At 45.9% G+C, this 27,833-nt stretch overlaps 3 protein-coding genes and 1 pseudogene across 4 annotated transcripts in view; 2 read left to right on the top strand and 2 right to left on the bottom strand.

The window, feature by feature from the left end:
- Positions 1 to 21,167, bottom strand: part of MBLAC1 (metallo-beta-lactamase domain containing 1) — a 29,354-nt gene extending 8,187 nt beyond the window's left edge. Inside the window, 4 exon segments of the mRNA XM_073215110.1 lie at positions 4,406 to 4,477; positions 14,122 to 14,279; positions 19,615 to 19,933; positions 19,935 to 21,167. Coding sequence (XP_073071211.1) covers positions 4,453 to 4,477; positions 14,122 to 14,279; positions 19,615 to 19,933; positions 19,935 to 20,689 — 1,257 coding nt within the window. The 5' untranslated portion in view covers positions 20,690 to 21,167 and the 3' untranslated portion in view covers positions 4,406 to 4,452.
- Positions 183 to 8,680, top strand: LOC108392038 (paired immunoglobulin-like type 2 receptor beta). 2 transcript variants are annotated; one of them, XM_017652001.3, is made up of 4 exons: positions 183 to 367; positions 669 to 1,058; positions 6,152 to 6,347; positions 6,497 to 8,680. In XM_017652001.3, the coding sequence occupies exons 1-4, from the start codon at positions 313 to 315 to the stop codon at positions 6,531 to 6,533; spliced, it is 678 nt and encodes a 225-aa protein (XP_017507490.2). In that variant the 5' UTR covers positions 183 to 312; the 3' UTR covers positions 6,534 to 8,680. The 2 variants fall into 2 exon arrangements, with proteins under 2 accessions (XP_017507490.2, XP_036867688.1); XM_037011793.2 differs by lacking the exons at positions 6,152 to 6,347; positions 6,497 to 8,680 and adding an exon at positions 1,790 to 1,920.
- LOC140843684 (NXPE family member 3-like) lies at positions 17,840 to 18,388 on the top strand (annotated as a pseudogene).
- A 121-nt stretch (positions 21,168 to 21,288) lies between the features above and the next one.
- On the bottom strand, positions 21,289 to 25,885 carry CNPY4 (canopy FGF signaling regulator 4). The gene is made up of 6 exons (XM_017651999.3): positions 25,640 to 25,885; positions 23,302 to 23,428; positions 23,107 to 23,203; positions 22,749 to 22,871; positions 22,131 to 22,248; positions 21,289 to 22,043 (listed from the first exon to the last, which is right to left on the bottom strand). The coding sequence occupies exons 1-6, from the start codon at positions 25,752 to 25,754 to the stop codon at positions 21,871 to 21,873; spliced, it is 753 nt and encodes a 250-aa protein (XP_017507488.1). The 5' UTR covers positions 25,755 to 25,885; the 3' UTR covers positions 21,289 to 21,870.
- Positions 25,886 to 27,833: the final 1,948 nt, after the last annotated feature.

The following is a 27,833-nucleotide window of genomic DNA, read 5'->3' as shown; positions in this document are numbered from 1 at the left end:
AGCTCCAGCTGGCCAAGGTCAGGACCACAGCCCTTGGTATGAGGTGGGGGCTGGGCCCCTACCAGGGCCCTCTGGGCCCTGACCACAAGGGAGGCCCTTTTGCAATACAGGGAAAGAAGAAGCAGATTAATAAAGGAAGTGCTGGTCGCCCTGGGGGTGGGCGGGGTTGGGGAAGGCCCCCACCCTCCCTCTGTCCTCTGAAGGAGCCTGATCTTCACTCCCCTCATCCCCCAGTAGCCCCAGGTGGCCCCTCCTAGGCCCCCCGCCTGACAGCACTGTGTGTCCTCTCAGCCCCTGGAGGACAACCAGGCCATGGGGCGGCCCCAGCTGCTGCCCCAGCTGCTGCTGCTGGCATCTCTGCAGGCTGGTGAGTGGGTGTCCAGCTTGGATCTGCCTGGGGCCTGGGGGAGCCCCGGGAGGGCTGTGACCTGCATCTGGAGCAGGAGGACTGCTGGGGAAGCCGGCCAGGCTTCCACCCCAACACTCAAAGGGCTGGGTCACCCCAACCCCTCACCCTCCTCCCACCCCAAGCCTGGAGAGGGCGACACCCAGGCCAGAGGGCCAGTCCTGCCGTGTGTCACACTAGTGCCCGTGGTGAGGGTGCCAGACGGGATGGGGTTGTCATCTCATCTCTCCAAGGCCTCAAAGTCTCTCTCTCCCTCCTCTAGGCAGCTCAGCCAGATCCAATAGACAGTTCTCCTATGGGGTCGACCAACCAGCGCACCTCTCAGCCCCTGAGGGCGGCTCTGTGGACATCCCCTTCTCCTTCTACTACCCCTGGGAGTTAGCCAAGGAGCCCAGGGTGGATATAGGCTGGAGACTGACACACTTCCACGGGGAGTACCTTTACAACAGGACGCTGTCTTTGACCCATAACAACTACAAGAACCGGATTGAGCTGACCTGGACCAAGGGGTCCAAGAATGGTTCCCTCAGGATCAGAAACCTGCGGAAAGAGGACGAGACTACGTATTTCTGCCAGATCCGACTGGACACACGGACAGAGGGCAGCAAGGCGTGGCAATCCATCAATGGGACCAAACTGTCCATCATCCCCGGTGAGTCCAACTGCCCGGCAGCCACCGTGCCCACCGCTGGGGCTCGGAGGCCACTGGGGCCCTCTTCCCCAGGCCTGGCCCAGGCCCCACTCTTCCTGCCTTCTCTCAGACCCTCTCCGTGCCCCTGACTCCTCCCCAGGCCTCTGCCAACTTGACCCTTTCTCCTTAATCTTCCCCACACCTGGAGTGCCCTCCCTGCCCATCGCCCTCTGCCCCCAGATCCAGCCCCCACCCCGCCCCCAGGCCTTAGCACCTCCTGGGACCCACTTATCCCCGCTTCCTGCCCCCAGCTGGGGCTCCAGCCCTGCCCCCTGCCCTCACCCCACGTGGTCAGGTGGACTAGACTCCAGGATGTGGCCAGCCTCCCCTTTGCCGTGTGTCAGTGTGTGCAGTCCCAGCCAGCCCTGAACTTGTCCTCCTGAGGCTATGACCTCAGCCTGGCACACAGGAGGTCCTCAGTGATGACCCTGGAGTCCCAGTCCCATGGCACCGGCTGTCACCAGTGTCCCAGCCTCACCACTCCCTTCTCCTGTCTGCTGCCGAGAACACAGCCTCAAATGAAGCTCTCAGAGCCCACAACTGCCCCAAGTCATGTTCGTGGTGCAGGCGGGACCCCAACTCAGTTTGACCCCACAGCCTCTGCTCTTAACGCTTGGCCTCACCTACTGACTTGGCCAGATTGTTGTCTTGACCTATTTTTAACCTAATAATGGCATGTGCTGTATTCATAGATCTTCCTATACTACGCACTGGGGGCTTGGAACTTAAACCTGGTTTACCTGTCTCCAGAGCAGTGGGGGAAGGGGTCTCTCCCAGGCCCAGGCAATAGGAGGTGCATGGTCTGCAGAAAATTATTGAGAAAATGAAAAATCAGTAAGTTGGTTTGATTTGTACAACCTCTTGTGCTGGCAATTCTAAACCTTGTCAGTGATGCATTGCTGTCCCTTAGCCCCTGCCTTCCCCCTGCTAGGCACAGCCCCATCCTGCCACCGAGCTGCTGTAAAAGCAGTGACTCAATCCTGAATCCAGCAGAAGAACCTTGGATTTATATTTCCTACACTTCCTCCCTATTTCTTCAAATGGTCTTTTTTGAGAGATTTCCACCCTCCTGAGATCCCTCTTCCTCCTCCTGTATTCTTGTCATGTCTCTGTTAAAGTCACATTTGTTATATGTTTTTTCTTCAATAAATTAATCTTTCAAATAACTCAATTAATAAAATATTCCTGCTCATTAAAACACAGACCTGAAAAATAATATAAATGCTTTTGCTCCTAGTGAAGTACCACCACCAAAGACATCACACTAGGGCACTATTTGCAGTAAACATCTGAGAAGTTTGTGGTTGGCTTATTAATTTTTTTAACTATACATTTTATTTTTACAGCCAAATCTAATTGTATTAATAATTTTTCTCATTTATTTCTAATACCCAAATCTCATACCCCACTAGGGGTTGAAAATAATTAAATTTTTTCTACATTTTATATAATTTCTCTACACAATAAAGCTCTTTAATGTAGTGAGATTTTGTTTGGGTGGATGGTGTGAGGTGAGGAACTACATGGATCTTTATTCCAAGAAACTAACCAAGTGTCCCCACCCCAGCTATGGAATATTTTCTCTTCTCCGCTGATTCATAGGCCTGGTCTCTGTGCACAGTGTCCATTCTGGTCTATCTGTCCTGTTCCAATGGCTCTTTCTTCCATCACTACCACACTGTTTCAGTTATTGCAACTTTATCATCTTTCAGTGGCTCACAAGACTATTTCTATCTGCACCGCATCACTTCCTCAAAAAACCTCATTATTGTATCCACCTTTTCTTTCATATAAATATTAGAACAAGTCTGCCAAGTTCTGAGAAAAACACCTATGGGGATTTTTAAAATCAGAACTGAATAAACCTATAAAGCAATTGACAGAAGTGGAAGTCAGTTTAACACGGGATCTTCCCTGCCAAGGAGGGGCTCTGTTTAATATCCCTCAGGAAACCTTGGGAGTGTTCTTCTAAAGATCATGTTACTGTTTCACAAGATGTTTTTCTTGTATCCTTTATTTTATTATGAATAAGCAACATTATTATTATTTGAATGTTCAATTCTTATAATTTTCACTGTGAAAATAATGTATGAATTCAGGCCAAGATGGCAGGTTCTATGCACATATTTACATCTGATCCTCCCAAAATCTTCTAAAATGACAGCAAAGGGCATTTTTTAAGACAAAGATCCCCAGAACAAAAAATATGTGAGCTAGGTGGTGAAAAACAAAATTGGGTGGCTGGACACAGACAGAGGAATGTGACTGGCTGCGCAGAGCAGAGGAGCTGAGCCCCAAGCCCAGCGTAGGGGAGGCCCAGGGACAGAGACTGACACTGCAGTCCCCAGGAAGGCTCAGCAGCAGCGCCCCAGGCACCCCTGACAGCGGGAGTGAGAGGGCGTCACAACTAGAGGGTGAGCTGGCAATCTACTGAAGAAGCAAGGAAACCCCTGTGCCCACTGTCCACCCAGCAGAAAGCTGCAGATTTGCTTCCCAGAAGAAGGAATCAGAGGGACTCTGGGGGGAGGACCCCAGGGATTTCTGGGGCCACAGTTCACCCTTAGAACTTGGCAAACTGGTGAACTGATGAGACCCTAAACGCCTGGACCCCTTTATGCCTCCCAGGACTCAGGCAGGCAAGCTGGTGGCCCACAGTCCATCTAGGGCAAGAGATGAGGAGATGGTTCTCTGGAAATCTATCCGATGCCCCAAAAGATCTAGAAATCCTGACAGATGCCCCTACAACCCAGTAGCTGGCCAGCACTTGCCTGCAGCCACCCACAGCTTCCAGTCAGCGTGGCTTTGTGCACACTGGGAGACACGGGGCAGGGCGGGGGTGTTGGCCTGCACAGAATTCCCCAGCCCTGAGGATGGCACCCTCCCCTCAGCTGTGCCTGGGATGCCGGGGGCTAGAAACACTATTTACAAATCCTGTGAAACTAAAAATTTGAGTAAGCCTTTCCCAAGACCCACAGAGAGCAAACCAAAGCTGGGGGCAGGGAGAGGGAGATGCAGAACCACCAGAAACCAGGGGTGGGGGGTGTAGAAGGACACCTTCAAATAGTTAGAGATGGTCCACCTGTACCAGACAGGGGTTACCAAGGAGCTTTTCAAACAGAAAGGAGCTCTTAGAAATTAAAGATATAAGAGCAAAAATGGAAAACTGGGTAAAAAGATTGAGATACAAAGTATGTGTGAATCTCTCAGGAAGTACAACAAAGGTCAAAGATTTGAAAGCTATCAAGGGTTGGATAGAGGCCCTATAAAAGCATGTCCATATCCCAATTCCCAGAACCCGTAAATATTACCTTATATGGTGACACGTGATTCAGTTCAGGATTTTGAGATGAGGAGGTCATCTGGGGTTAGCTGGCTGGGCCCTAAATGCAGACACAGGTCCTTTTAAGAGGGAGATTTGACAGGGGCACATTCCCAAAGGTTCTGCCAACTTATACTCCCCTGTACCAAAACTGGGTGTTTTCCTCCACTCACATTGCTTAAAAAAAACAAGGCCTCCTGTTTAATCTGCATTTTAAAAAATTATGAAAGGAGATTAGCATCAGGGTTATATTATTTTCTGCAGTGAATTAGAATGGCAGAGAGTTTTCCCTATTTGTCTATGTTCTGGAACCTTCTGTTTGGGAATTATCTTTTCCTTAAATTTTCTCATGAATTTATCCATGAAACCCACCTGCACTTCAAATGTTTATGAAAGGCATAAACACTTATTATTAATAGTGTTCTCAATTTCTTCTTGGTCTACCCATTAGTTAAAATTGACTGTTTCTTAAATTCATTAAAAAAATTTTGTTTCAGAAAGTCATCCAATTTGCAGAGGTTTTTCATTTATCCACCTACAGTTGGGCACAGGCTCACTCGTAATTCCAGCGGACTCTTGTTGGGTTTGTTTCTTTGTTTTTTCTCTCAGTAACCACTTCTGCATTTATTATTCCTACTGCTGTCCTGTTTCCTAATAAACTGATTCCCACATAGGTTTTCATTTTTTCTTCTGCTCAGTTTTCTCAGGGCTGGCTTTTGTGTTTGATATTTTTTCTTTGGAAGTTGAGTATTTCATTAAAAAAAAATGTTTTCATATTTAAATACTAGAAGTGTTGAATGCTATAAATTTAACTGTTAGTGTAGCTTTAGTTTTGTTTTCCATACATATTATTCTTTTTATTTTATCTGGCATGTTGGCTTATTTTATCTTTGATTAAGAACTTTCTATCTAAATTTTTTAATTCTCAATTGAGGGATAGTATTTACATCTTTATCATTAATTTCTAATTAGAGTGGACAATAAATTTGTTCCACACTAACATGAAAATTTTATTGGAGTTGGGTTTTTTACCTTTATTTGCCCAATTTTTTAGATTAAAAGAAGGTGCAAGTAAAAGAAGGTAGGATTTAGGTATTATTTTAATCTTAAAACCACATTCCAATATAACCTAGGTGCTTTACAGATGTTGTTGCACTTATGAAAGCAAGCATGTAAGAGGGCAATTACTGGATGATTCCACTTATATGAGTTCCCTGGAGAAGTAAAACTGATAGAGACAGAAAGTAGAAGGGTGGGTGCTCAGGCTGGGGTGGGTGGAGTGGAATGGGGAGTTAGTGGTTAAGGGGACAGAGTTCAGTTTGGGAAGATAAGCATATTCTGGTGATGGATGGTGGTGACAGTTGCACAATAATGTGAATGTATTTAAAGCCATTGAACTATACCCTTAAATATGACTAAAAAGGGTAAGTTTATGGTATGTACCTTTTATCACAATTAAAAAAAATTTAACCCTGGGCACAGTCATCCCTGTTTGTAGTGATGCACTGGGGCTGAGGCCACACCCCTGACAGGCAGTAGCTTCGAGGTTCACACTGAGTGATATGGAGTCTAAGCCTTCAGAATCCCACCTTGCTCCTCCCCTCCCCATGTGAGAGCTTCAGACATCTGTTCCCCACCTCCTAGAACCCCCCAAACTGGGGATCAAGGAGTGACAGTTTCACCCAGATACCTCCTGTCCTCCAGGTGACTTTGCTGATTTTTCCTGTCTTTTTAGCATCCAGGACAAGCCAGGGCCCCACCTACACCCCCACAGCCACCACCGCTGACCTCAGGGGTCCGGGGAGCAAAAGGAGCTCAGGGTCTTGGCCTCTGAGTGTGGAAGCTGTGGTCGGGGTGGCACTGGTGAGCGCTCTCCTCAAAAATCCCAATTTTGGGACTGATGGTCTACCAATGGTGGGAGAGAAGCAAAGGTAAGTGTCCAGGACCCCCACCCTCTCACCAGGTTTCCAGACTGGGTGTTTCTCAGAACCCACCTGCACCAGAATGTCTGGAGCAGCCCTTTAAAAATGCAGATACCCATGTAGCTTAAGGGCCCAACCTGGGAATCTGCATTTCTAAGGCCTCCTCAAGTGGTGTTTGTGAGTGATCAAGTTTGAGAACCACTGTTCCAGCGGAAAGAGCAGAAGAACAGGAAGTTGGCTGGGCTCAGCAAAGAAAATACTGTCACCTTCAATTTCTGTCCTTCTTGCCTAAAATGAACTATAATAGCTAGCTCACACTCAAGATCCCTGTTGCCTACAAACTCCAGGGAATAACCTCTTGGATTCTTTCCTAACATATCTAAAGAAAACACCAAACCCTAACCAGATCTGTACAATCCAGTAACCTGAAAGTAAAGATTTCCCAGAATTGAAGTGGACGACATCTGATGAGATGGCTTTCCCAACACGGCCAGTCTGGAAGATTCAGAATTCACAGAAGTTTCTCTGTTTCATCTGCACTGTGACATGACTCTAGATTCTTACCCAAATTCATGGTTCCTGAATTTATAACTTTATAAGCTTTATTATTTGTAGCACATTTTGACCAAATGGTTCTTCTGAGGTAACTGTACCATTTTAAAGCATCTTTTAAGTTTTGCTTTTTGCACCACATCCATCATCTATTGCTTCATGATTGTGCCTGCACTGTATGTTTCCAAATGTACTGGGTAATTCTTGCAGTGTGCTCTTGCATTATTCACTGTTCTGCTTTTACGGCTGCTTTAAGTGAGGACTTTCAGAAGGCATAGTGATTTCAGGTTTGCCTCAGTTAAGGAGAACTTTTCTTCTGTGCCCATAAATATTACAGGTGGCTACTTTCAGATCTAGGTTCCTGGCTTAGAACCATTCATACAATTTGAAATTGTCATGTTATTTTTGATTCTGTATTTGTTGCCTGTCAAACCTTTGCAAAAATGATGTCTCCAATACTTATGGTCTTGATAAATACGGACTATAGATGGGAAGAGCCTAAGAGTTCTCCCTCCTACCCCTCCTTGTTAATGGAATGTGATCTCAGTAGGTTACAGTCTGTCCAATTTCCCTCTGATGTAGGACATGACACCCAGGAAAGATCCTTCCTAGCACCCAGAGACAAAAAAAAAAAAGCCACTGAATTAAGAAACCTTGACTCCTGATCAGCAATGCTTTCAGGGAAAGATCTTTATCAAAATATATGAAAATTGGTAAAGGGAAACCTCACTAAAATGGAGTTGGGAAGCTAGAAGGCAGAGCTCTTATGCCATAGCACTGGAAGTCAAAATTCATCAACTACAGGCTCCCAGCAGAGGAATCCTCAACAGGAAAGAATTATCAGTTACAGGCCCCAAGAGGAAAAGATGTGCATGCCCACAGGAAATTTACTACCCCAGCAACTCAGCCAACAAGAAACCCTCATCACCCTGAACTTTTATTTTTCCCAGTGGACTTTTCTAAACAATCCCTCCCAACTTCTTTCTTCTCCACAAAATAACATTCCTTTTCTTGTTTGTTGGATTAGCATATGGTTTTTTGTCATACCTTGCTTGTCCTGAATTGCAATTCTCTGCTATTCCTGAATAAACTCATTTTTGCAGGGAAAAATAACTGTTTTATTTTTAAGGTTGTGAGTAAAATTGCATTATTTCCAGAATCTCTTGACTGGCCTTAGTTCATCTCCATATCAGTAGGTGTTTCCAAGAGGTGGAGAGAAGTAGTCCATCTCCATCCATATCAGTAGGTGATTACAAGGCGGGTGGAGAGTGAGTGCACACCTGGACTGGAGAGGTTTGGTGGGGCCTTCATAGCCGGGTTATGAGAGACTTGGATGAACGGGAGTAGATGACTTCTTGTAAGCAATAAATGGGTTTCTCACACTTTATTTTTCCCTTTGACTGCTTTCAGCTTCAAAGGTTTATTTTCCCCCAGAGTTACAAAGGTCAACCACCCCAGGAGCCCAACTAGGTTCTCACAGAAAGTATGAGAAAACTCCCTGTGCTTCTAGCAGGTGGACAGCAAAAGGAACCATTGTGAAATTTGCCAGGGCACTCTGTTTTTCTTAACTGGGTGTGTCCTCAGGAAATACTAGTTAACCAGAGCCTAACCTACTGGGGTGAAACCAGAGCCTAACCCTGAAAACCAGAGCCTAGCTGCACTTATGGATGGAAAATACCCAGTTCCAGCCCACTCTAGCCATCTTGTCTCACCTAAGGGGGAAGGAAAAAACTAAGAAGCATTGTATGGTTCACAGTACAGATGCATAGGCTTATTAAAAGACTGAGACCTAATCAGATTACCATAGAGTGCTTCTACATGTCCCCCACTTTATCACCAAATTACAAAAAGCCTATTTATAGCAGTTCCTTTTACCCAGTATACCATGTCTAGTTATCAAAAAAAAAAATTGCAAGGCATACCAAGAGACTAAAAAAAGTCTGAAGAGACAGAGCAAGAACCAGAATTAGATACTGCAGGGATGTAGAAAGTATCTGAGAGGAATTAAAAACACCTATGATTAATATGCTCAGGGTGCTAAAGAATAAAATAGCATTCAAGAACAGATGGGCAGTGCAAGCAAAGAGATGGAAATCCTAAAAAAGAATCAAAAGGAAATACTAGAAATCAAAAACACTATAACAGAATCCAGATTGGTAAAGAAGAAGTCAAACTGTCACTATTTGCAGATGACATGATATTGTACATAAAAAACCCTAAAGACTCCACTCCAAAACAACTGGAACTAATATCTGAATTCAGCAAAGTTGCAGGATACAAAATTAACACACAGAAATTTGTGGCTTTCCTATACACTAACAATGAACTAATAGAAATCAGGAAAACAATTCCATTCACAATAGCATCAAAAAGAATAAAATACCTAGGAATAACCTAACCAAGGAAGTGAAAGAACTATACCCTGAAAACTATAAGACACTCTTAAGAGAAATTAAAGAGGACACTAACAAATGGAAACTCATCCCATGCTCCTGGCTAGGAAGAGTTAATATAGTCAAAATGGCCATCCTGCCCAAAGCAATAAACAGATTCGATGCAATCCCTATCAAATTACCAACAGCATTCTTCAATGAACTGGAACAAGTAGTTCAAAAATTCATATGGAAACACCAAAGACCCCGAATAGCCAAAGCAATTCTGAGAAGGAAGAATAAAGTGGGGGGGATCTTGCTCCCCAACTTCAAGCTCTACTACAAAGCCACAGTAATCAAGACAATTTGGTACTGGCACAAGAACAGAGCCACAGATGAGTGGAACAGCATAGAGACTCCAGACATTAATCCAAACATATATGGTCAACTAATATTCGATAAAGGAGTCATGGACATACAATGGGGAAATGACAGTCTTCAACAGATGGTGCTGGCAAAACTGGATAGCTACATGTAAGAGAATGAAACTGGATCACTGTCTAACCCCATACACAAAAGTAAATTCAAAATGGATCAAAGACCTGAATGTAAGTCATGAAACCATAAAACTCTTAGAAAAAAACATAGGCAAAAATCTCATGGACATAAACATGAGTGACTTCTTCATGAACATATCTCCCCGGGCATGGGAAACAAAAGCAAAAATGAACAAGTGGGACTATATCAAGCTAAAAAGCTTCTGTACAGCAAAGGACACCATCAATAGAACAAAAAGGTATCCTACAGTATGGGAGAATATATTCATAAATGACAGATCCAATAAAGGGTTGACATCCAAAATATATAAAGAGCTCACACACGTCAACAAAGAAAAAGCAAATAATTCAATTAAAAAATGGGCAGAGGACCTGAATAGACAGTTCTATAAAGAAGAAATTTAGATGGCCAACAGACACATGAAAAGATGCTCCACATCACTTGTCATCAGAGAAATGCAAATTAAAACCACAATGAGATATCACCTCACACCAGTAAGGATCGCCATCATCAAAAAGACAAACAACAACAAATGTTGGTGAGGTTGTGGAGAAAGGGGAACCCTCCTACACTGCTGGTGGGAATGTAAATTAGTTCAACCATTGTGGAAAGCAGTATGGAGGTTCCTCAAAATGCTCAAAATAGAAATACCATTTGACCCAGGAATTCTACTTCTAGGAATTTACCCTAAGAATGCAGCAGCCCAGTTTGAAAAAGACAGATGCACCCCTATGTTTATCGCAGCACTATTTACAATAGCCAAGAAATGGAAGCAACCTAAATGTCCATCAGTAGATGAATGGATAAAGAAGATGTGGTACATATACACAATGGAATATTACTCAGCCATCAGAAAAAAACAGATCCTGCCATTTGCAACAACATGGATGGAACTAGAGGGTATTATGCTCAGTGAAATAAGCCAGGTGGAGAAAGACAAGTACCAAATGATTTCACTCATATGTGGAGTATAAGAACAAAGGAAAACTGAAGGAACAAAACAGCAGCAGAATCACAGAACCCACGAATGGACTAATAGTTACCAAACGCAAAGGGACTGGGGAGGATGGGTGGGAAGGGAGGGATAAGGGTGGGGAAAAAGAAAGGGGGCATTAGGAAAAAGCAAAAAAAAATTAGGAACCTAACCATGTTACAACCCATGTTACAAACCTGATACTAAACCCTGGAAAAATACGAGAATGGATAGACTTGCATTTACCTTTAAGGACCTTACAGTCCGGTCGGACTTATCCAGAATAATCACACAAAATTAACTCTTTGCATAATTGTGATGAATACTACAAGGAGGAAGTATTGGGTTCTGGGCAGGGGATGCTAACCAGCTTTGTTAAAGGGGTGAGAGGGTCAAGGAAGGCTTCCATTAGGAGGTGACTTTCATTCTAAGACCCAAATAATGAGCAGAGATTTCTCAGCCTCTAGACAGAAGTGCCAATAAAATTATTCCATTTCTGAACTCTGTTCCTATCACTTCCTTAAATCTAAAATTACTCTATACCTTCGGCCTCTTACCAGACAAGTAATAAGACAAAATTTCATAGAGAGCCAAAGCCATTATCTGAATGATTCCTGAGGAAAGTGACTGTTAACACCAACAGAATTATCCAAACAATTCCCTGAATATGGAGCCTGGGTAGTAAGAAGTAGGGCAAGAATTTCTATAATGTTTGTTCATAAGCAGCTAATCTGCATGGTAGCAAATACAGTTTTTAGTTTTATGCCATCCATAGTAATGTTTTATGTATTTAACTGTTGGAAACCAGTGTTTTTCCCCATGATTATTTCTTGTCTTATTGCTATCTGGTAAAAGAAAAAAAAACACTACAACAGAAATGAAGAATTAGAGGGCACTATGCTAAGTGAAATAAGCCAGGCAGAGAAAGACAAATACTATATGGTTTCACCCATATGTGGAACCTAAAAACAAAACAAACAAAATAGCAATCGTCTCATAGACACTGAGAAGTGACTGGTGGTTACCATGGGGAAGGCGTTGGGGTGTGTGGGTGAAATAGGTGACGGGGATAAAAATAAAAAAGAAATGAAGAATGCCTTTGGTGGGCTTATTAGTAGATGACACAGATAAGGAAAGAACCTGTGAGCATGAGGGTGTCTCAACAGAAATCTTCAAAACTGAAAAAGAGAGAACAAAGACTAAAAAAAGAAAGAATAGCCAAGGATTGTGAGACAACTACAAAATGTGTAATGTTTATATGATGGGAATTTCAGAAGGAAAAGAAAAAGTAAAAGGAACTGAAAAAATCTTGAAAACAATAATGACTGAGAATTTTCCTAAATTAATGACAGACACCAAACCACAGATCCAAAAACCTCAGAGAACACCAAGCATGAAAATTGTCAAAACAGCCACACCTAGGCATTTCATTTTGAAACTACAGAAAATCAAAGAGAAAGAAAAAAATCCTGAAAGTTGAAGGGAAAAAAAAAACCACTTTACCTATAAAGGAACAAAGATAAGAATGACATCCAACTTCTCCTCAAAATTATGCAAGCAAGAAGAAAGTGGAGTGAAATATATAAAATGTTGAGAGAAAAAAACCTCACCAACCTACAATTCTGAACCCTGTGAAATTATCATTAAAAAGTGAAGGAAAAATAAACATTTTCTCACCCCATAAAAACTGAGGGACTTTGTTGCCAGTAGCTCTGACTTGCAAGAAATGTTAAAAGATCTTTAGAGAGAAGGAAAATGATAAAGATCAGGAACTCAGATCTATATAAAGTAAGGAAGAGCATTAAAGAAAGAATAAGTGTGATGAAATAAAACTTTTATTTTTCTTATTCTTAATTGATCTAACAGCAGTCTATGCAAAATAATAATAGCAAGAATGTATTTGATTATGTATATATCACATGTATCATAATGAATGATGCCAATGTTACAAGGGACAAAAGGAATTAGATTATTTTGTTATTATAAGGTACTCACACTATCCGTGAAATGGTACAGTGTTATTTGAAGTAGATTTGGATTGTTTGTAAATGTATAATGCAAACTCTAGGGCAACTGCTAAAAAAAAGTTTTAAGGAATATAAGTCTTATGCTAAAAAAGAAGACAAAGAAATCAGAAAATGCTTAATTAAAACAACAGAAGGCAGAAAAAGAGTGAAGACAAAAATGGGAATAAAAAACAAGAGCAATGAACAGAAAACAGTAATGAATATGGTAGTACTAATCCAACTGTAACAAGAATCACTTTGACGTCAATGGTCTCACGCATAATTAAAAGACAAACCAAAAAACATGGCCCAGTTACATGTTGTCTACAAGAAATCCATCTTAAAGGTAAAGACATGTAGATTAAAAGTAAATGAATGGAGAAAAGTATAACATGTTAACTCTAACCAAAATAAATATGAGTAGCTATCTTAATTTCAGACAGAGAAGATTTCAAAGTAAGGAAGTTATCAGGAATACAGGCCATTACATAATAATAAAGGAGTTAATTCTGCAAGAAGACATAATAATGCTTAACATGTATTTGCCTAACTAACAGTAGAGCATAAAAATGCACGAGGCAAAAACTGATAGAACTACAAGGAGAGTTAGATAAAATCCACTATCATATTTGAATATTTCAACACCCCTCTATCAGAAATTACTCTCCAGTGGGCAGAAAATCATTAAAGACATAGCTGAACTCAACAATTTCCTCAATCAACTGGATATAATTGACATCTACAGGCTACTTCATCCAACATCAGCAGAATATACATTCTTCTCAAGCTCACATGGAACATACACCAAGACAGACCACATTCTGGGCCATAAAACACACCTTAACAAATATAAAAGAATAGAAACCATATAATTTCTGTGTCAGACCACAATGAAATTAAACAAGAAATCAATAGCAGAAAGATAACTGGAAATTTTCAAAATACATACCGATTAAACAACAAACTTCTAAATAACACCAAGGTCAAAGAAAATATCAAGAGAAATTTTTTAGTATTTTTAACTAAGTGAAAATGAGAAACACAACTTATCAAGATTGTGGGGCATAGCAAAATCAGTGCTGAGAGGGAAATTTAAAGCATTGAATGCATTTATCAGAAAAGAAGATCTATAATCAATAGTATAATAGCTGTTGACCTGTAATCATACCACAAAACTACCTTTGAATTGAGACATTTCAAGGCAAACAAAATGATGGGTGATAAAAGAGATGCAAGTAGAATTCTGCATATAAAAAGATAAAATGCTAATATACATGAAAATGTAGATGAAAATAGATGAATTCCCCAAAAATATAACTTACCAAACCAAAGGCATGCAGGTGTCTGCTGGGTCTATCGAGCGGTTGCCGACTGAAGATCGCTCAGTCCTCCACTGAAGCCTGGTCTGCAGTTCCCATTGCTTAGGCCACTGAATGGGTAGGACAACCCTTGAGTGGTCTTGGATGTTTTTCCCCAGACTCTTAAGCAGAAAATGGAAATAAGGCTGATGGAAAATAAACTGTCTCTTAAAAAATAAATTCATTAAATAAAATATTCTTGTGACTACTTAACATTTAACCAAAAAAAAAAAAAGATTGTTTCAGAATATTTAAGGTGCATAAGGAGAAAGAGGAGCCCACAAAGGGAACTGAGGGAAGCAGAGAACAGAGCAGTAGGTGTCCAGTTGAGGAAGCCAAGGGGACTTGCAAGTTTTCAAGAAGGAAAGTCAAGGGCTGTTGGTGGTCAAGTAAAATGAACTCTAAATGTCCTCTGGATTTGGCAATTATGAAGCTCATGAGCAATAGAATCCAGATCCCTTTCAGTGGAATGATAAGGGAGAAAGCCAGAGGGACAGGGCAGCGAGTGGCAAGTGATGCAGAGGGTCAGCAAGGACCTAGGGGAAATATCTGTGTGAATGGGTGAGTGAGAGACTGCTACTCTTCTGGAGGTGAGCCTGGATGCAGATGCTGCCAAGTTTCCTGGCCTGGTGGCTTGAAGCAGAGACACCTGGGGCAGTGGCCTTTGCTGTCGTGGTGAAGAAATGCTGCCCCTGCTGGAAGTAAGGAGGGAATGGTATGGTGTGACACAGTCAAGTGCTTTGGGGAATGGGAGAAGGCCTAAAAGGACTGCTTTTAAGACCTACCTAAAACTGGAGAAAGTGAGCTTTTAGCATCACCATATCATGTACACACCCATCATGGTAGACTGTAACTGAAAAGAAAGGACCACAGATTCTGTGCATCTCCTTCTATCAAGAGGTGAAATCTCTTTCCTCATTCTTTAAATCTGGGCCAGTCTTATGACTGGCTCTGACCAACAGAATGTGGGGTAAGTGACATTGTGCAATTTCTGAGCCTAGACTTCAAGCGGCCTTGCAGTTCCGCTCTAGTGCTGGGAACCCTTCTGCCACCATGAGGACAAGCATGAGTTAGAAACCCTGTATAGAGAGCGGCCACAGCCATCCCACCAGGTCCAACTTCAACACCCAATGCATGAGCGAGGCCATCCTAGACCATTCGGCACCAGCCATGGCAGTACAGATGGATTACAGAATTGTAAGAAATAATAGATATTTATGGCTTTAATCCACTAGGTTTTGGCATGGTTCGTTACACCATAAATGTTCATTGATATACCATTCATTCGTTATTATTCAGACAATTTTTAAAGTCTGTTCATAACTGACTGGTTATTTCTGGTCATTACCCTTTTGTCTGAGTTTTCATCTACTCCTTGATCCTTCTAGAAAGTAAACTCAAGGAAAAATTTCTCTAAGTTCATGTTTCCTATACTGAAAAAAGGAAAACTGCAAGCACCATCGTGTGTGTGTGTGTGTGTGTGTGTGTGTGTTGCTAGGAAGTTCAGGGCCAAATGTAACATTTCAAGAAGTGTCCTGATAAAATTTCCAAGTTCCTAATAAATTTATCGTATTCTATCATATTCTATCTCCCTTTTAACCTTTATTTTCATTACACTGTATTGTATACACACATCTATGGTAGCCACTTGGGATCCTTTTTGAAAATAGGCATAATTAAAATTATGAATATTCTCCTACCTGAACTCAAACTTTTGGCCCCTTGCCTTATCTTCATTCTTATCATAAACATTTGTCACTCCAGAAATGTGACTGACAAAGCTCTCCTTCAGGGCCTGTCTCTCATCAGAGCCAGATGGCAGCTAAGAGAAGGCAAATGCTGACAGCGTGGGTGAGTTACTCTGGGGTAGTTTGGGGTAGAGGCTGACTTACCTGCAGAGTTATGTCCATTACCAGACCAGTCTCTCCCTACAGTGGCTAACAGGTGGGCAATGGAGTAGGGAAGCCTGTGTTCACATGCTTGGTCTGACATTTGCCAACTCACTTCACTTAATTGCCCCACCTATTCTAAGAGGATAGTCATAGTACATGTGCCCGACACAGAGTAAACACTCAAAAACTGTTGGCTTTTTTCACTATTTAGCATTGTTATGTTTTCCTCCTTCCTATTCCTGGCCCATTGACCCCCATACCACCCAGGGATCCTGGCCCCAAAGCGCTCGTTTCTACCATGGACATGTGTGGGACCCTTGCTGTCCTGCTCTGGCCACTTCTTCTCTACTGTTGACAGCATTCTGGACTGCCTGGCTGGCCATGTCATCCACACAATGGGGGGGCTCCACACTTCAGCAGTGGAAGGAGCATAAACACGACACTGTGCCCTGAGAGTGGCCATGACAGGAAAGGCCAGGACCCCTGGAGCCTCATGTAGGAAGAGGTGAACAGGGAGGGCTTTGAGAGACACCCCATTGTTTGCAAAGTGGACAGGCTGCTGGGACTTCTCCAAAGGATGGGCAGGGGACAGGCATCTAAGTCCTGGACAAGGCGTCAGAGCTGAGCCACACGTAACAGATCCCCAGGTAAATCAGAAAAATAGCAAGCATTTATTATGTGGTGTCTATAGAAACACCAAGCTGTGCAGTATTCAGAGAAGCATTTGCTTTCTTTCTGCCCTTATGGTGGGAACAGGATGTTTTCAGAAAAAAATGACCAACAACAGGCATTATCTAATGCTAAGTGAATAACAGAGAGAATGCATTACAAGGGTTTAAGATAGGGTTGGAAAAGCCAGAAGAGGTTTTCTGTAGCAGATGAGCTGAGCCTGAATGTTCAGGATGATGTGGGAAGAAAGGCCTGCAGAAAAGGCCACAGGCATGTCTGGAGAGCAGCAGGCAGTCCAGCCAACTGGAGCAGACGTTGTCTTGGAGAGGCCTGGGTGGGAAAGTTTGAGTTACTCTGCAGGCAATGTGGAGCCACTGAATATTTTTAAGTAGAGGAATCTAATCATGTAAGTCAAGTTTTCCTAAGAGTTTTCACAAAAAGGAAGCTGAAAGAAACTTCTAAGAATACAAAGCTCTGGGCCCAACTTCCTAACACTTGAAGCACTGCTTTCTCTCTGTTATCACTATCAACCCTCTTTCCACACTGTCCACACTGCCTCTCTCTAATGGTTTATATCCATTCAAGTGTCTTCTTGCTGCAAGTGACTGAAACCAGTCTGACCATCTAGGGCAGGAAAGAAGGAAAGGAGGTAATCAGCCGGGGTGAAGAGGTAAGGAGTGGGTCTGGCTCTCAGCACTCAACCTGCTCATCAGGTCTGGTTCTCTTAACTGCACACTTCCACCCCCTACTGTTTAGCTTCATTCTCAGTTTTATGTGGTAGCTCAAGCAGCAGTGTGCTCTTCTGACATGGTGACCCATCCTCCCAGGTCAGTCTTGAAGGAAAGGACTAGACTTTTTTCTACTAATTCCAGCAAATACCCTAACCAGCTTAGGGGACTGGATTAGTTTAGGGGACCCATCCGTCCTGGAGACAGTGTGGCCAAAGGGATGTGTTGTCATGGACAACCAGGCCTGTCATGGGCAGAGTACTTATGTTCTGGAAAGTAAGTCAGGACTGAAATTTTTATTTGTACAAGTTGAGAGTGCATAGCTCTAAATAACCTCTACCCCCTCCTCCTCATCCTTCCCACACCCCTGAAGCTCTTGGAACTATATGCCACATGGGATCCCAGATGGCCATGGAGAGTACTCAGGGCACAGTGCTAGACTGGCAGGCATACAGTTGGCCTCTGTGCTCTCTCCGCACACCAGCGGCCTCCCTGCACTCCGTGACTCAGGAGCTAGGGGACGTGGCCAAGGGCCCCAGATCATGGTGTTCTGGGCTGGGTGCCCACTTCACTGTTTTCCCTCCATCTTTATGTGATGATTGGCGGAGATCCAGGCAGCCATGGCTATACTATTGCCCTGGGAACCCCACACTCTGGTGGTCAACAAACTGGCCAACACCAACTACAAGGCTGAGTATGGCAGTGACTGGTTCACCCTCTGGGTGAACCGGCTCCTCCGAGCTGCCTTTGCTGACCTGTGTGGCCCTTGTGGACATTTGAAAAATGACCTCCAGTCTGGCTCTGCCCGACAGCATCCACCCAGAGTGGTTCGTCATCCACAATGAAGTGGACTTCCTCCTCTCTTTTGTCTGCCCTACTGGAGCGCTTCTGCAGTTCCTGGGCCATGGGGACGAAGGGCCTGGGGACTGGGACATGGTTTGAAGAGGACCACGGCCATAATAGGACTTCTGGGGTAAGAGCAGGTACCATCAACTTCTCTTGCCTGGAAGACTGCAATACCTTCCTCACTAGTCCAGCTGATTCTATTCTTGCCTCATGTCAAACCACTTCTCCCCTCAGAACAAGAATGATTATTTTAAAACATAAATGAAACCATATCATTAGCCTGCTCAAAAGACAAACGCTTCTTCATATAAATCCAAACCCCTTACCGTGGTCCACCTGCATGATGGCTGTGGGGGCCCGGCCTACGGCCGAGGCTGAGCCCCACTCCAGCTGGACAATGCCCTAAAGATGGCGCCTGCTTCCCTGTTGGGGATTGGCCCAGCAGACTTCCGTACCCGTGCACAGCTCGTGCTGCCCGCTTAGAGTGGCGCGTGACACCTATCCGCTTAAAGGTCACGCATGATACTGTCCCGGATTGTTTGGGTGACTGAATATAAGGGAGCCCACCAGGAGGGAAAAAGAGCTTCCCGACAACTGCTGTAACCACCGTGAGAGATTAGACAATAAAGCCTAGAGAAGAATCAAGACCTTGGGCATGTTGCTTCGGTCCCTGAAGGGTCGCAACAATGGCCTTGCCTAACTGCAGCCTCATTTGCTTCCACTCCTCCTGGCACTCTGCACTACAAACCCATAGAATTCTTGCTGCTCAAGCAGGTCAAGCTTTCCCCCTTACCCTCAGGACGTTTACACCTGCTGTTGCTGTGCCTGGAAGTCACCGCCCCACCGTGCCCCAGATCCTCTCTGGCCAGCTTTCTTCTCCTGCAGTTCTCTGATCACCCTAAATAAAGCTCATCCTCCCATCCCAGGCCTCTTTCCCCTTCTTGACTCCCCACCTTTTTAAATCACTAACCAAAACCTGTAATTACTTGATCTATCTCTATTATTATTGCTCTTGTTTTCTTTAAGGGGCAGGGAGTTTATCTAGCATGCTCACTGCTGTATCCCCATGACCTAGGCAGTGCTTGAGATACTGCAGGTGGTAAATAAATATTCACTGGATGAACAAATGAATGAAAGTCAAGATGACTAAGGTATTACTTCCATGCCCTGCACCTTCTTTCAGCAACCTGTGTCCTATGACAAAAGTGGCCCCTTGCTGTAGCTGCTGATTGTCACCTTCACATGATTAGCACTACTAATGCTTCACATTTACATTAGGGTGGTATTTTCAAAGCAGTTGCCTGTTTTCATTTTGGACAAACCTCCCAAGAACATTCTTCCATTTTACTAGAGAAACCGCAAAAGATGGCACACGACTGAGCCCATCCTGGGTCCCAGTTTGGTTGTGGTAACAGTGACACTGGTGGTGGCAGAGGCAAGAGCACTCTGTCCTTGCTGGAAAACCGGCCTCCGGAAAAGGCTGGAAACGGCCGCCCAACTCCTCTGACTCGGCTGATTGGGGCCTGATCGTCAGTTCCTCGGCTGAGGGGCTTCCCTGACAGAAGTCCAGTCCCTCTTAGGGCTTGTAGGTGCACCGTGGGCTCCTTGTCTCCAACCATGGTATCCCGGCGGCTGTTCCCCGGACACTGTCTCTGGCTGCAAGACTTTTCTGACCACCCGAAAGGGGCCTCCGTGACCAGGCACGACCACGTCGGCCGTGCCAAGGACTCTCTCCCGGCTTCGCTCCTGGGCCACAGGGTCTTCGCTCAGCACCTGCCACGAGTCTTCGTCTCCATCGCGTTCAAACACATCGCCCACCACCACCACGGTGCCCAAGGCTGTGCCCGCCACCACCACGCTCACGTCGCGCTGGCCCCCATGGCCCGGCGTGGCCCACACCTCGAGCCCTGGCCCTAGCCGCAGGGGCCGCTCCTCACTTAGCCCGTGGGGGAGGTAGCGGCCCCCGGGAAGACAGAAGTCGTGCGACACCAGCAGAGCCGCCCCGGGAAACAGCCCCAGGTTCCCGATGTGATCCGAGTGTCCGTGGGTCCCCACCACTAGAGTCACGTCCCCGGGGTCCACACCCTGCCCTGCCAGCGCCCCCAAGAGCGCCTCCCGAGCCCAGGGGCCCCCGGTGTCCACGAGGATAGGTCCACGGGCCGCCTCCTCCAGGGCAGTCTTCGCCTCGCCCCCCACGGACAAGGGTGCTCGGTGGCTGGAGGCTGGGGCCCCTACTTGGGGCAGAATAAGGGTCACAGAGCCGTCGGCGTACACTGCGCCTGCGACCCCGTCGGGCTCTGCGTAGCCCCGCAGCAGAACCACCACGGAGTAGGGATCGCCCGTCACCAGCAGAGGGGGCTCGCCGGGCAGCGCTTCAGTCCGCACCTGACTATTCATGGCCCGAGGGCGTCAGGTTCGGGAAAGGAAGCGGGGTTCTGGGGGATGTCCAGTCCCTTCGGTTTCCCACACGCGCCCGGCCTCCGCCAAGTGGCACTTTCCAAGTCTCAGTTATTTGCCACGCCTCCCTTATCCCCTTAAGGTGGTATCGCCCTCAACCCCTTTTCGAAGATGGTGTGGCTCAACCTTCAGTTGGCTTGAATCTGCCCGGCCCTCAAGCGTCCTTGGCTCCGCCCCGCTCCTCTCGCGTGGTCCTCACCCTCTAAAGGAAGTTTTTTACTTCATTCGCTCTCACCAGAGTTTTATCACTTCCCGTTTGTCTTGCTTCCGACGGTAGAAGTGACAGTGGGGTTGGGATTTTGCCCTCTGCGGGCTCCCGTAAACCCAAGTATGGCGGCCGAAGAGGAACCACACGTTGAATTTTAATTCGGGCTCACTCTCGGGCATGCGCAGACAGCGACTACACGGACCCAAGCCTAAGAGGGGCTCAGCCCAGTGAACCCTGCCAGGCTGCTTGGGCTGCAAAGCGACTAAGGCCATTAGCTTTTAACAGGGCGGCGGCCAAAGGTCCCCTTCTCTGATATATATATATATATATATATTTTTTTTTTTTAATTTATTAGCGGTATAGAAAATTTGGCACCTGTGAAATTACATGGTGGACCCTCGGTGAAATTAATATGAAATAGAGCAAGTATCCTCACCTAAATCCCCATCCACTGTCCTCTTGTTCCCAGTTGGTTGGCATGTAGCCTCCAAGGCGCAGGTAGTATATATAGACTGTAAAGAATGTCCATTCTGACTTTCTTGTAAGGGTATAAAAACAGACCCCAGAGTTAGAGTGACTTTTCCAAAGCCTATAGCTCTTGTGCCATCGCTGACCTCTGAGACGTTTAAAAGGGAAGGCCTTCAATACTATCACCACTCACACCAGACAAGGGGCCAGATGTGTTGGGGCAGGGCTTCCATCTACTACTCCCACCTTGTTCCCTATACTCATGCCATGCTGCGCATCCAGGATCCTGGCTGAGATCAGATGGGAGAGAACAGCTACAAGCTCTGGGATGGGGTCACTCACACATGTGCACACACACCCTTAAAGCTGTGGGGCGAGGAAAGCTCAGACTTAAGAAGGTTCTTTTCCATGGTTCCTGCCCCTCCTGGGGGCTAAAGGGCAATGGTCAAAGATCCTCTGGGTCATGCTTGGGGTACCCTGCTATGTTGATTATCTCTTCCTCCCCCTCCTCCTCTTCTTCTTCTTCCTCTTCATTCTCCTGGTCTTGCTCCTCCTCTTTTGTCTTTTCTTGCTCCTCTGTGATCTTCTCCTTTCCATTCCAAGTTTCCTGTAGACATGCTAGGTTGGGTGAAAAGAAAATTTAGATATTGTCCTGGGGGTAGGAGACATTGTAGCCTGGCAGGAAAGGGGCCAGCTCACACTTACCAGTTTCAGCAGCTGGGAGCACATGACCTTCACAGAGAAAGTACTGTAGGGGCTGCTCCTGATGGTGGAAGTACCAGTCTCCTATGACATCTTCAAACTCCTCCAGCATTGTCTCACACTGATCAAGTGGAAGGGTCAGAAGGGTATCTGCTCTGCTGGGCTTTGGAAACCCTCCTCTCTGCATTTCCCTCCCTGACCCCACCCCTTTTTGGAGAGGGCCAGGAGGTTAAACTTGGCTCACTAGATGTCTGTCCTCATTCACACAACAAACATTTACAAGCACCTACTCTGCCAAGTAGGTTATTAAAGTCTGAGTCTCAACTGCTTGCCTGTAAAGTGGGAAATGGAGTTGATACCTACCATGTGAGGTTGTGAGGATAAAATGAGGCTGAGGCTAAAAAATGTGGCCCTGAATATGGCACATACTAGGTGCTCAGTAAGTGGAAATGGATCTCATCACCTCTGTTATTCTTGATATGCTCTTGGGCCCACTTCAATCAATGGCAGAGCCCTCACCATGTCCACTTTCCCGGTCAGCAGAGGACCTCTCTGGGATCTAGCTCTGCCCCTCTCAGGTTCCCTTCTCACCTCCCTGGGCAGTGCAGAATCCTATCCTACCTGCTTCTTGAGAAATGTGACCTCCACGCTGGGCTCGTCCCACAGCTCCAGAGGGATTCCCAGATCCACCTTCACCCCCTTCTGCACCAGGTCTTTCAGCGTTGCCATGGTCTGACTCTGACCCTGAGAGATGGGGATTTGGGATCAGCCTGGCCAGCTGCCGCACCTCTGCCCTCCTCTTTCCCCCAGAGCAGCATTGTCAACACGAGGGACTCACTAGGAATGAGCTGCATGAGGGTGTGGTGAAGGACTCTAGCTATAGGGAGGGAATACTCCAGATCTGGGGGGAGATAGGCCCCAGGAGAACACAAATCTTTGTTTCTGAGAAGTGGGATCCTGCCCTGGGGATGAGTCTGACCTTGGCGTATCTCAGTGAGCCCTTGCGCTCAGCATGAACACTGTAATCCAGGATCCGCTCACACAGATTCTCTAAGGCCTCTTCCAGCCTCATCTCTCTGTGGGAAGGGGGGAGACAAAGACTCCTTGGATACTGAAGGAGCTCCCACGGCTCCTTCAGGGGTTGGAAGCTAGAGGAGCACCAAGAAGGACTCACGAAATGCTGTAAGGGACATGTCTCTTCCTCTTGCCTGTGTCCAGCACCTGCCCCAGCTCCAGCACTTCTCGAGATCGGCCAGTGCGACTTAGCTCTTCCTGTAGCTCCAGGCTCAGCAGCTTACACACTGGATGTCCAAAGGGACATGAAAGACAAACAACATGCCAAAAACTTGTTCTGAGGATGAGCAAGGCAGCAGCACATGATAGCTACAAATGCAGACTCTGGAGCCAGACTGGTGGGTTGGAACCCCAACTCAGCCATTTTGCTGAGTGACAGTCCTGCTATACCTCTGTTTCTTGCCTTCTAAAAATAGAGATAATTATATAGACTCACTCACAGGGGTGTGGTGAGGATTAAATAAATCTATGTGCCTGGCACATAATGAGCACTGTATAAGCATTTTCTGTTAATCTGCAGTTATTTATTGAGCTCCTGTATGTGCAACAGTAATACAGAGAGCAATAAAACCCATAATCCCTATCCATGGGACATCGCCAGTGTGGCTGGGGACAGATTAAAAAATGGTAACAATATGGTGTGATGGACCCTACACTAAGGGTTGAGACCAAGAGACTTAATCTAATTAGAAAATGCAAAATTCATTCAACAGTCATTTATTGACTTCCTATTTGAATTCCTTAAGCATTAGCAGTACCTAAAATGTCCTAGGCAGGCACTATACCAGGACCTGGGATACAGAGGTACTCTCCTTCTCTCCAATGGCTTACACTATAGTAGAAAGTAACAGAAAAGGAAGAAGGCTTCCAAAGGAGGTGACATTTAAACTGGGTCTTGAGTAACCAAATACAGAAGGGAAAGGGTCATTCCAGGCAAAGGGAAAGACACGCAAAAGCACAGAGGTGTAAGGGAAGGCAGCTCAGTGACCCCTGAGAAGTTCAGTGTGGCCAAAGCACAGGCACTTTGGGGATAGGAGCTGGAGTATGGCAATGTAAGAAAGGTGGGGGCCTTACAACAGAGAGACTTATATGCTATGCCAAAAATGTTGGTTACTGTCTGATCACTGCAGGAGGCCTGCAGATGTGTTAACAGGACTGATGCTACTGGTCTGTGTTTAGAAAAACTGACGGGTGTCAGGGAGAAGAGAGGGGACACAAGTGAAAGGAGACAAGAGAGCAGGGCCAAGTCATTTACTGATATTGAAACGCAGTGTGGAGGGAGATAACAGCAAAAGAATCCAGGCTAGAAATTAAAGTCAAAAAAGGCAACAAGCTAGGGAAGCAGGGCAGTCAATGGCCCAGCTCTGAAGGGGCCCCTCCCACCCGGCCCGACATGTGGTGCAACCACATCAGATGCAGTTGGTTGGAAAGTCCGTATGTTACACACCGTTCTTGTGTGGCCTCCTCCTTCATTTATGAGCTTCAAGGGCTGACTTATCATCCTTCCCTCAGGAGATCATAGGGCCTGTAATTTGGGAGCATCTATGCCTGGGTGGAGCAGAGGATCTTCACCTCATGCCGCACTCCTGCTGGCTCCCCAGACTTAGTTGTAGTGGCATGGGACTGGGAGACACACACACACACACACACACACACACTGAAGATGGGGGAAACACACACACCCTGAAGATGCTCAATACACACACACACACACACACTGAAGATGGGGGAAACACACACACCCTGAAGATGCTCAATACACACACACACACACACACACACACACACACACTGATGGGGGAAACACACACACCCTGAAGATGCTCAATACACACACACACAAACACACACACACACACACACTGAAGATGGGGGAAACACACACCCTGAAGATGCTCAATACGCACACACACACACACACCCTGAAGATGCTCAATACACACACACACACACACACACACACTGAAGATGGGGGAAACACACACACCCTGAAGATGCTCAATACACACACACACACACACACACACACACACACACACACACACACACACACACACACACACACACACACACACACTGAAGATGGGGGAAACACACACACCCTGAAGATGCTCAATAGAGTGGGAGATCCTGGGCAGATAGTCTATGAACCAAAATTCCCACAAACTATTAGGACTCAGCCTAGCAAAAAAGGCAGGCTCCCTCTGGAAGTCTCCTGGGAATTGTGGTGCCATAGTTTTGGGGTCGCGCTATGTGTTCCCTCCCTTGACCCTGTTCGAATTCCGCCAGGCTCCACCAGAACGTCCCTTGGATCTTCAAGGACATCGAGTATATATGATCCACGGTCACACGGACGGACTCACATTCCATTTGGTCCGACAGGCGAAGGAGATGGGGCAAACTCCCTTTGGGAATGGGGGGCAACTCCCTTTAGATACCTTCGCATTTGCTGGGCAAGCGTTCTTTGTCATCGTCCTCCTCCTTCGCCGTCCCAGCCCGAGCGCCGTACACAGCCAGAATGAAAAGCAACATGCCCAACCGCACGGGTCCCATGACAAAGTGAAGTCCACAACCAACCACCCCTTGCTTTCAAACCAACTTCGGGAAGGCAGCGGGCCCTTTAAATTCTGAGGCAGTCGGCGGCAATTTTAATCCAGCCTGGCACGGAGGGCGCACGCGTAGTGAGGCCCGAAAGCGGGTGGGGCCTCTTCGCGCTTGAAGCTATCCCGCCACGGATTTGTGACGGCTCCTGAAGGTCCTGGCCGCTGGGTAGTGAAGGAATAAACTGAAGTAATTAAACGAGCAGTTGTGCTCCTTACACGCAGACACAGAAAAAGAATTTTTTTTCTTGTTTTAGGCCTGAAGCTTAGGGGATTTATTCCGGGTCGGGGACGGAAAACAGTGACTTGCTCTCTGTCCCTACCAGGACCCGCTGTCGGGAGGGGGCGGGGCCAACATGGCGCCCAGCGCCGGGTGAGCGGCGCTTCGGCGGCGGTGAGAGACTTTCCCTGCACTGGGCTGTCGGCTGGCGGGGCGGGTCTGAGTGATACCCGGGACTAGCGTCTTTGAAGGGCCCGTGTCGTGACTGGGAGGAGGACGATTGGTTGTGTGTCCGTGCTCTTGGGGGCTCTGGGATGTTGAGGGGATGAGGTGGGCTCTCTGCGTCTTTCGCGCTGGTCACATTGCGTGGGGACTTGGACCCGCTTCCCTGCTGGGGAAACCACCACACAGATCTAGCTCAAGTTAACCCTCTTCTGTGAAGCCTTCCCGCCAACTCCACTGATCTGAGGGGCCCCTGAGGCCATAGCGTGTTTTACGAACCTTTCCCGGCTGAGGGTACCGCAGGGTATTGCAGGATTAGTAGGAGTATTCCAAGGAACTGGACACGACCGCTTCTTGAATACCCGGCTCCAGGCACGGAGTATGTGTTAAGTACAGGTGTTCCCTGCAGATAGAGCTCATAAAAATGGGGGAATGACCTAGGATGGCTTGAGAACAAAATTCTCTTTCACCTCCATCTTCTCAGCCCTCCAGCCCGCTCCCACCTAAACCCTAGTCAGTCCCTAAACACTTTTGTTAGTCTTCCTAATGCCAGTTTCAAATGAGCCACATTTCTTTGGCTGCAAAGTAGATTCCAAGCTTGGGCATATATATTGTTCATCTTTATAATAGTGGTACTGGGTATTTATTGGGCATGTACATCACTAAGTCTTACAATTCATTCATTAATACAAGTATATATTGAGTGTCTCAGGCACCCATGTGGGGTACTGTAATACACTGGTGAACACAACTAAGATCTTTGTACAGTGTGGGAAGGGGAGGCGTACTGGTGATAAACAAGAAATGATACAATATATATTAGCAGGTATTAAATACCAAGGGAAAAAAAGCAGAGTCGTGGTGCAGTGTGATATTAATAGGTTGGCAGGAACAGGCGGCCAAGCTGACATCTGGGAAGAAACATTCCAGGCAGAAGTAACGGAACAAAGGCCATAAAGCAAGAGCATGCCTGTCAGGTTTGAACAGCAAGGACAATGGGGCTGGATCAAGATGGAAGGAGAAAGGAAAAGAGGTCAGAGATGTAGTGGGGAGAGGGCAAATCATGCAGGGCCTTCTAGAGATCTTGGATTTTACTCTGTGGCAAACAGGGAGTCATTACAAGATTTTGAGCCAAGAAATGACACAGTCTGATTTATATTTTGACAGAATCACTTTTGCTGTGTTGGGATTAGATAGAGGGAACAAGGGTGGAAGCAGGAAGACCTTCCCTGGAGGCTATTGAAGTCACCCAGGTAGATGATGACTTGGTCATGCACTGAGAATGGAGGAGTCAGGTTGGATCACCTGGTGGGTTTGATTTGAGGGCTCACATAAAGAATGAGTGCCTGGATGAATGGCGTTGTCCTGAAGATGAGGAAAGCTGAGACTGGAGCAGGTGGGGGAAATGCAGAGACAGTTTTAGAAGAGGTTTTGACATACAAATATGGAATTGCTCGGGCTTGGGGATATACATTTGGACATCATCAGCCTATAAACAATACTGAAAAGTGAGGATGGTTGAGGTCACTAAGGGAGTAAGTATAGCTAGAGAAGACAATCAAGGACTGAGCCAAGGACACCCTAACATCA

This window comes from Manis javanica, chromosome 10 (genome assembly GCF_040802235.1).
Source record: "Manis javanica isolate MJ-LG chromosome 10, MJ_LKY, whole genome shotgun sequence".
NCBI lineage: Eukaryota > Metazoa > Chordata > Mammalia > Pholidota > Manidae > Manis > Manis javanica.
Note: the sequence above shows the minus strand (reverse complement) of the source record. Positions and strands in the feature narration are given on the sequence as shown.

Bases quoted from the DNA above. Each gene is read 5' to 3' on its own strand.
- CNPY4 (XM_017651999.3), bottom strand. From the start codon at position 25,754: ATGGGACCCGTGCGGTTGGGCATGTTGCTTTTCATTCTGGCTGTGTAC. The intron at 23,204-23,301 runs GTGAGTCCTTCT...CCCTTCCCACAG, and splicing joins CATGTCCCTTACAGCATTTC to AGAGATGAGGCTGGAAGAGG. The intron at 22,044-22,130 runs GTAAGTGTGAGC...CACCCAACCTAG, and splicing joins GCTCCCAGCTGCTGAAACTG to CATGTCTACAGGAAACTTGG.
- LOC108392038 (XM_017652001.3), top strand. From the start codon at position 313: ATGGGGCGGCCCCAGCTGCTGCCCCAGCTGCTGCTGCTGGCATCTCTG. The intron at 368-668 runs GTGAGTGGGTGT...TCCCTCCTCTAG, and splicing joins GCTGGCATCTCTGCAGGCTG to GCAGCTCAGCCAGATCCAAT. The intron at 1,059-6,151 runs GTGAGTCCAACT...CTGTCTTTTTAG, and splicing joins CAAACTGTCCATCATCCCCG to CATCCAGGACAAGCCAGGGC.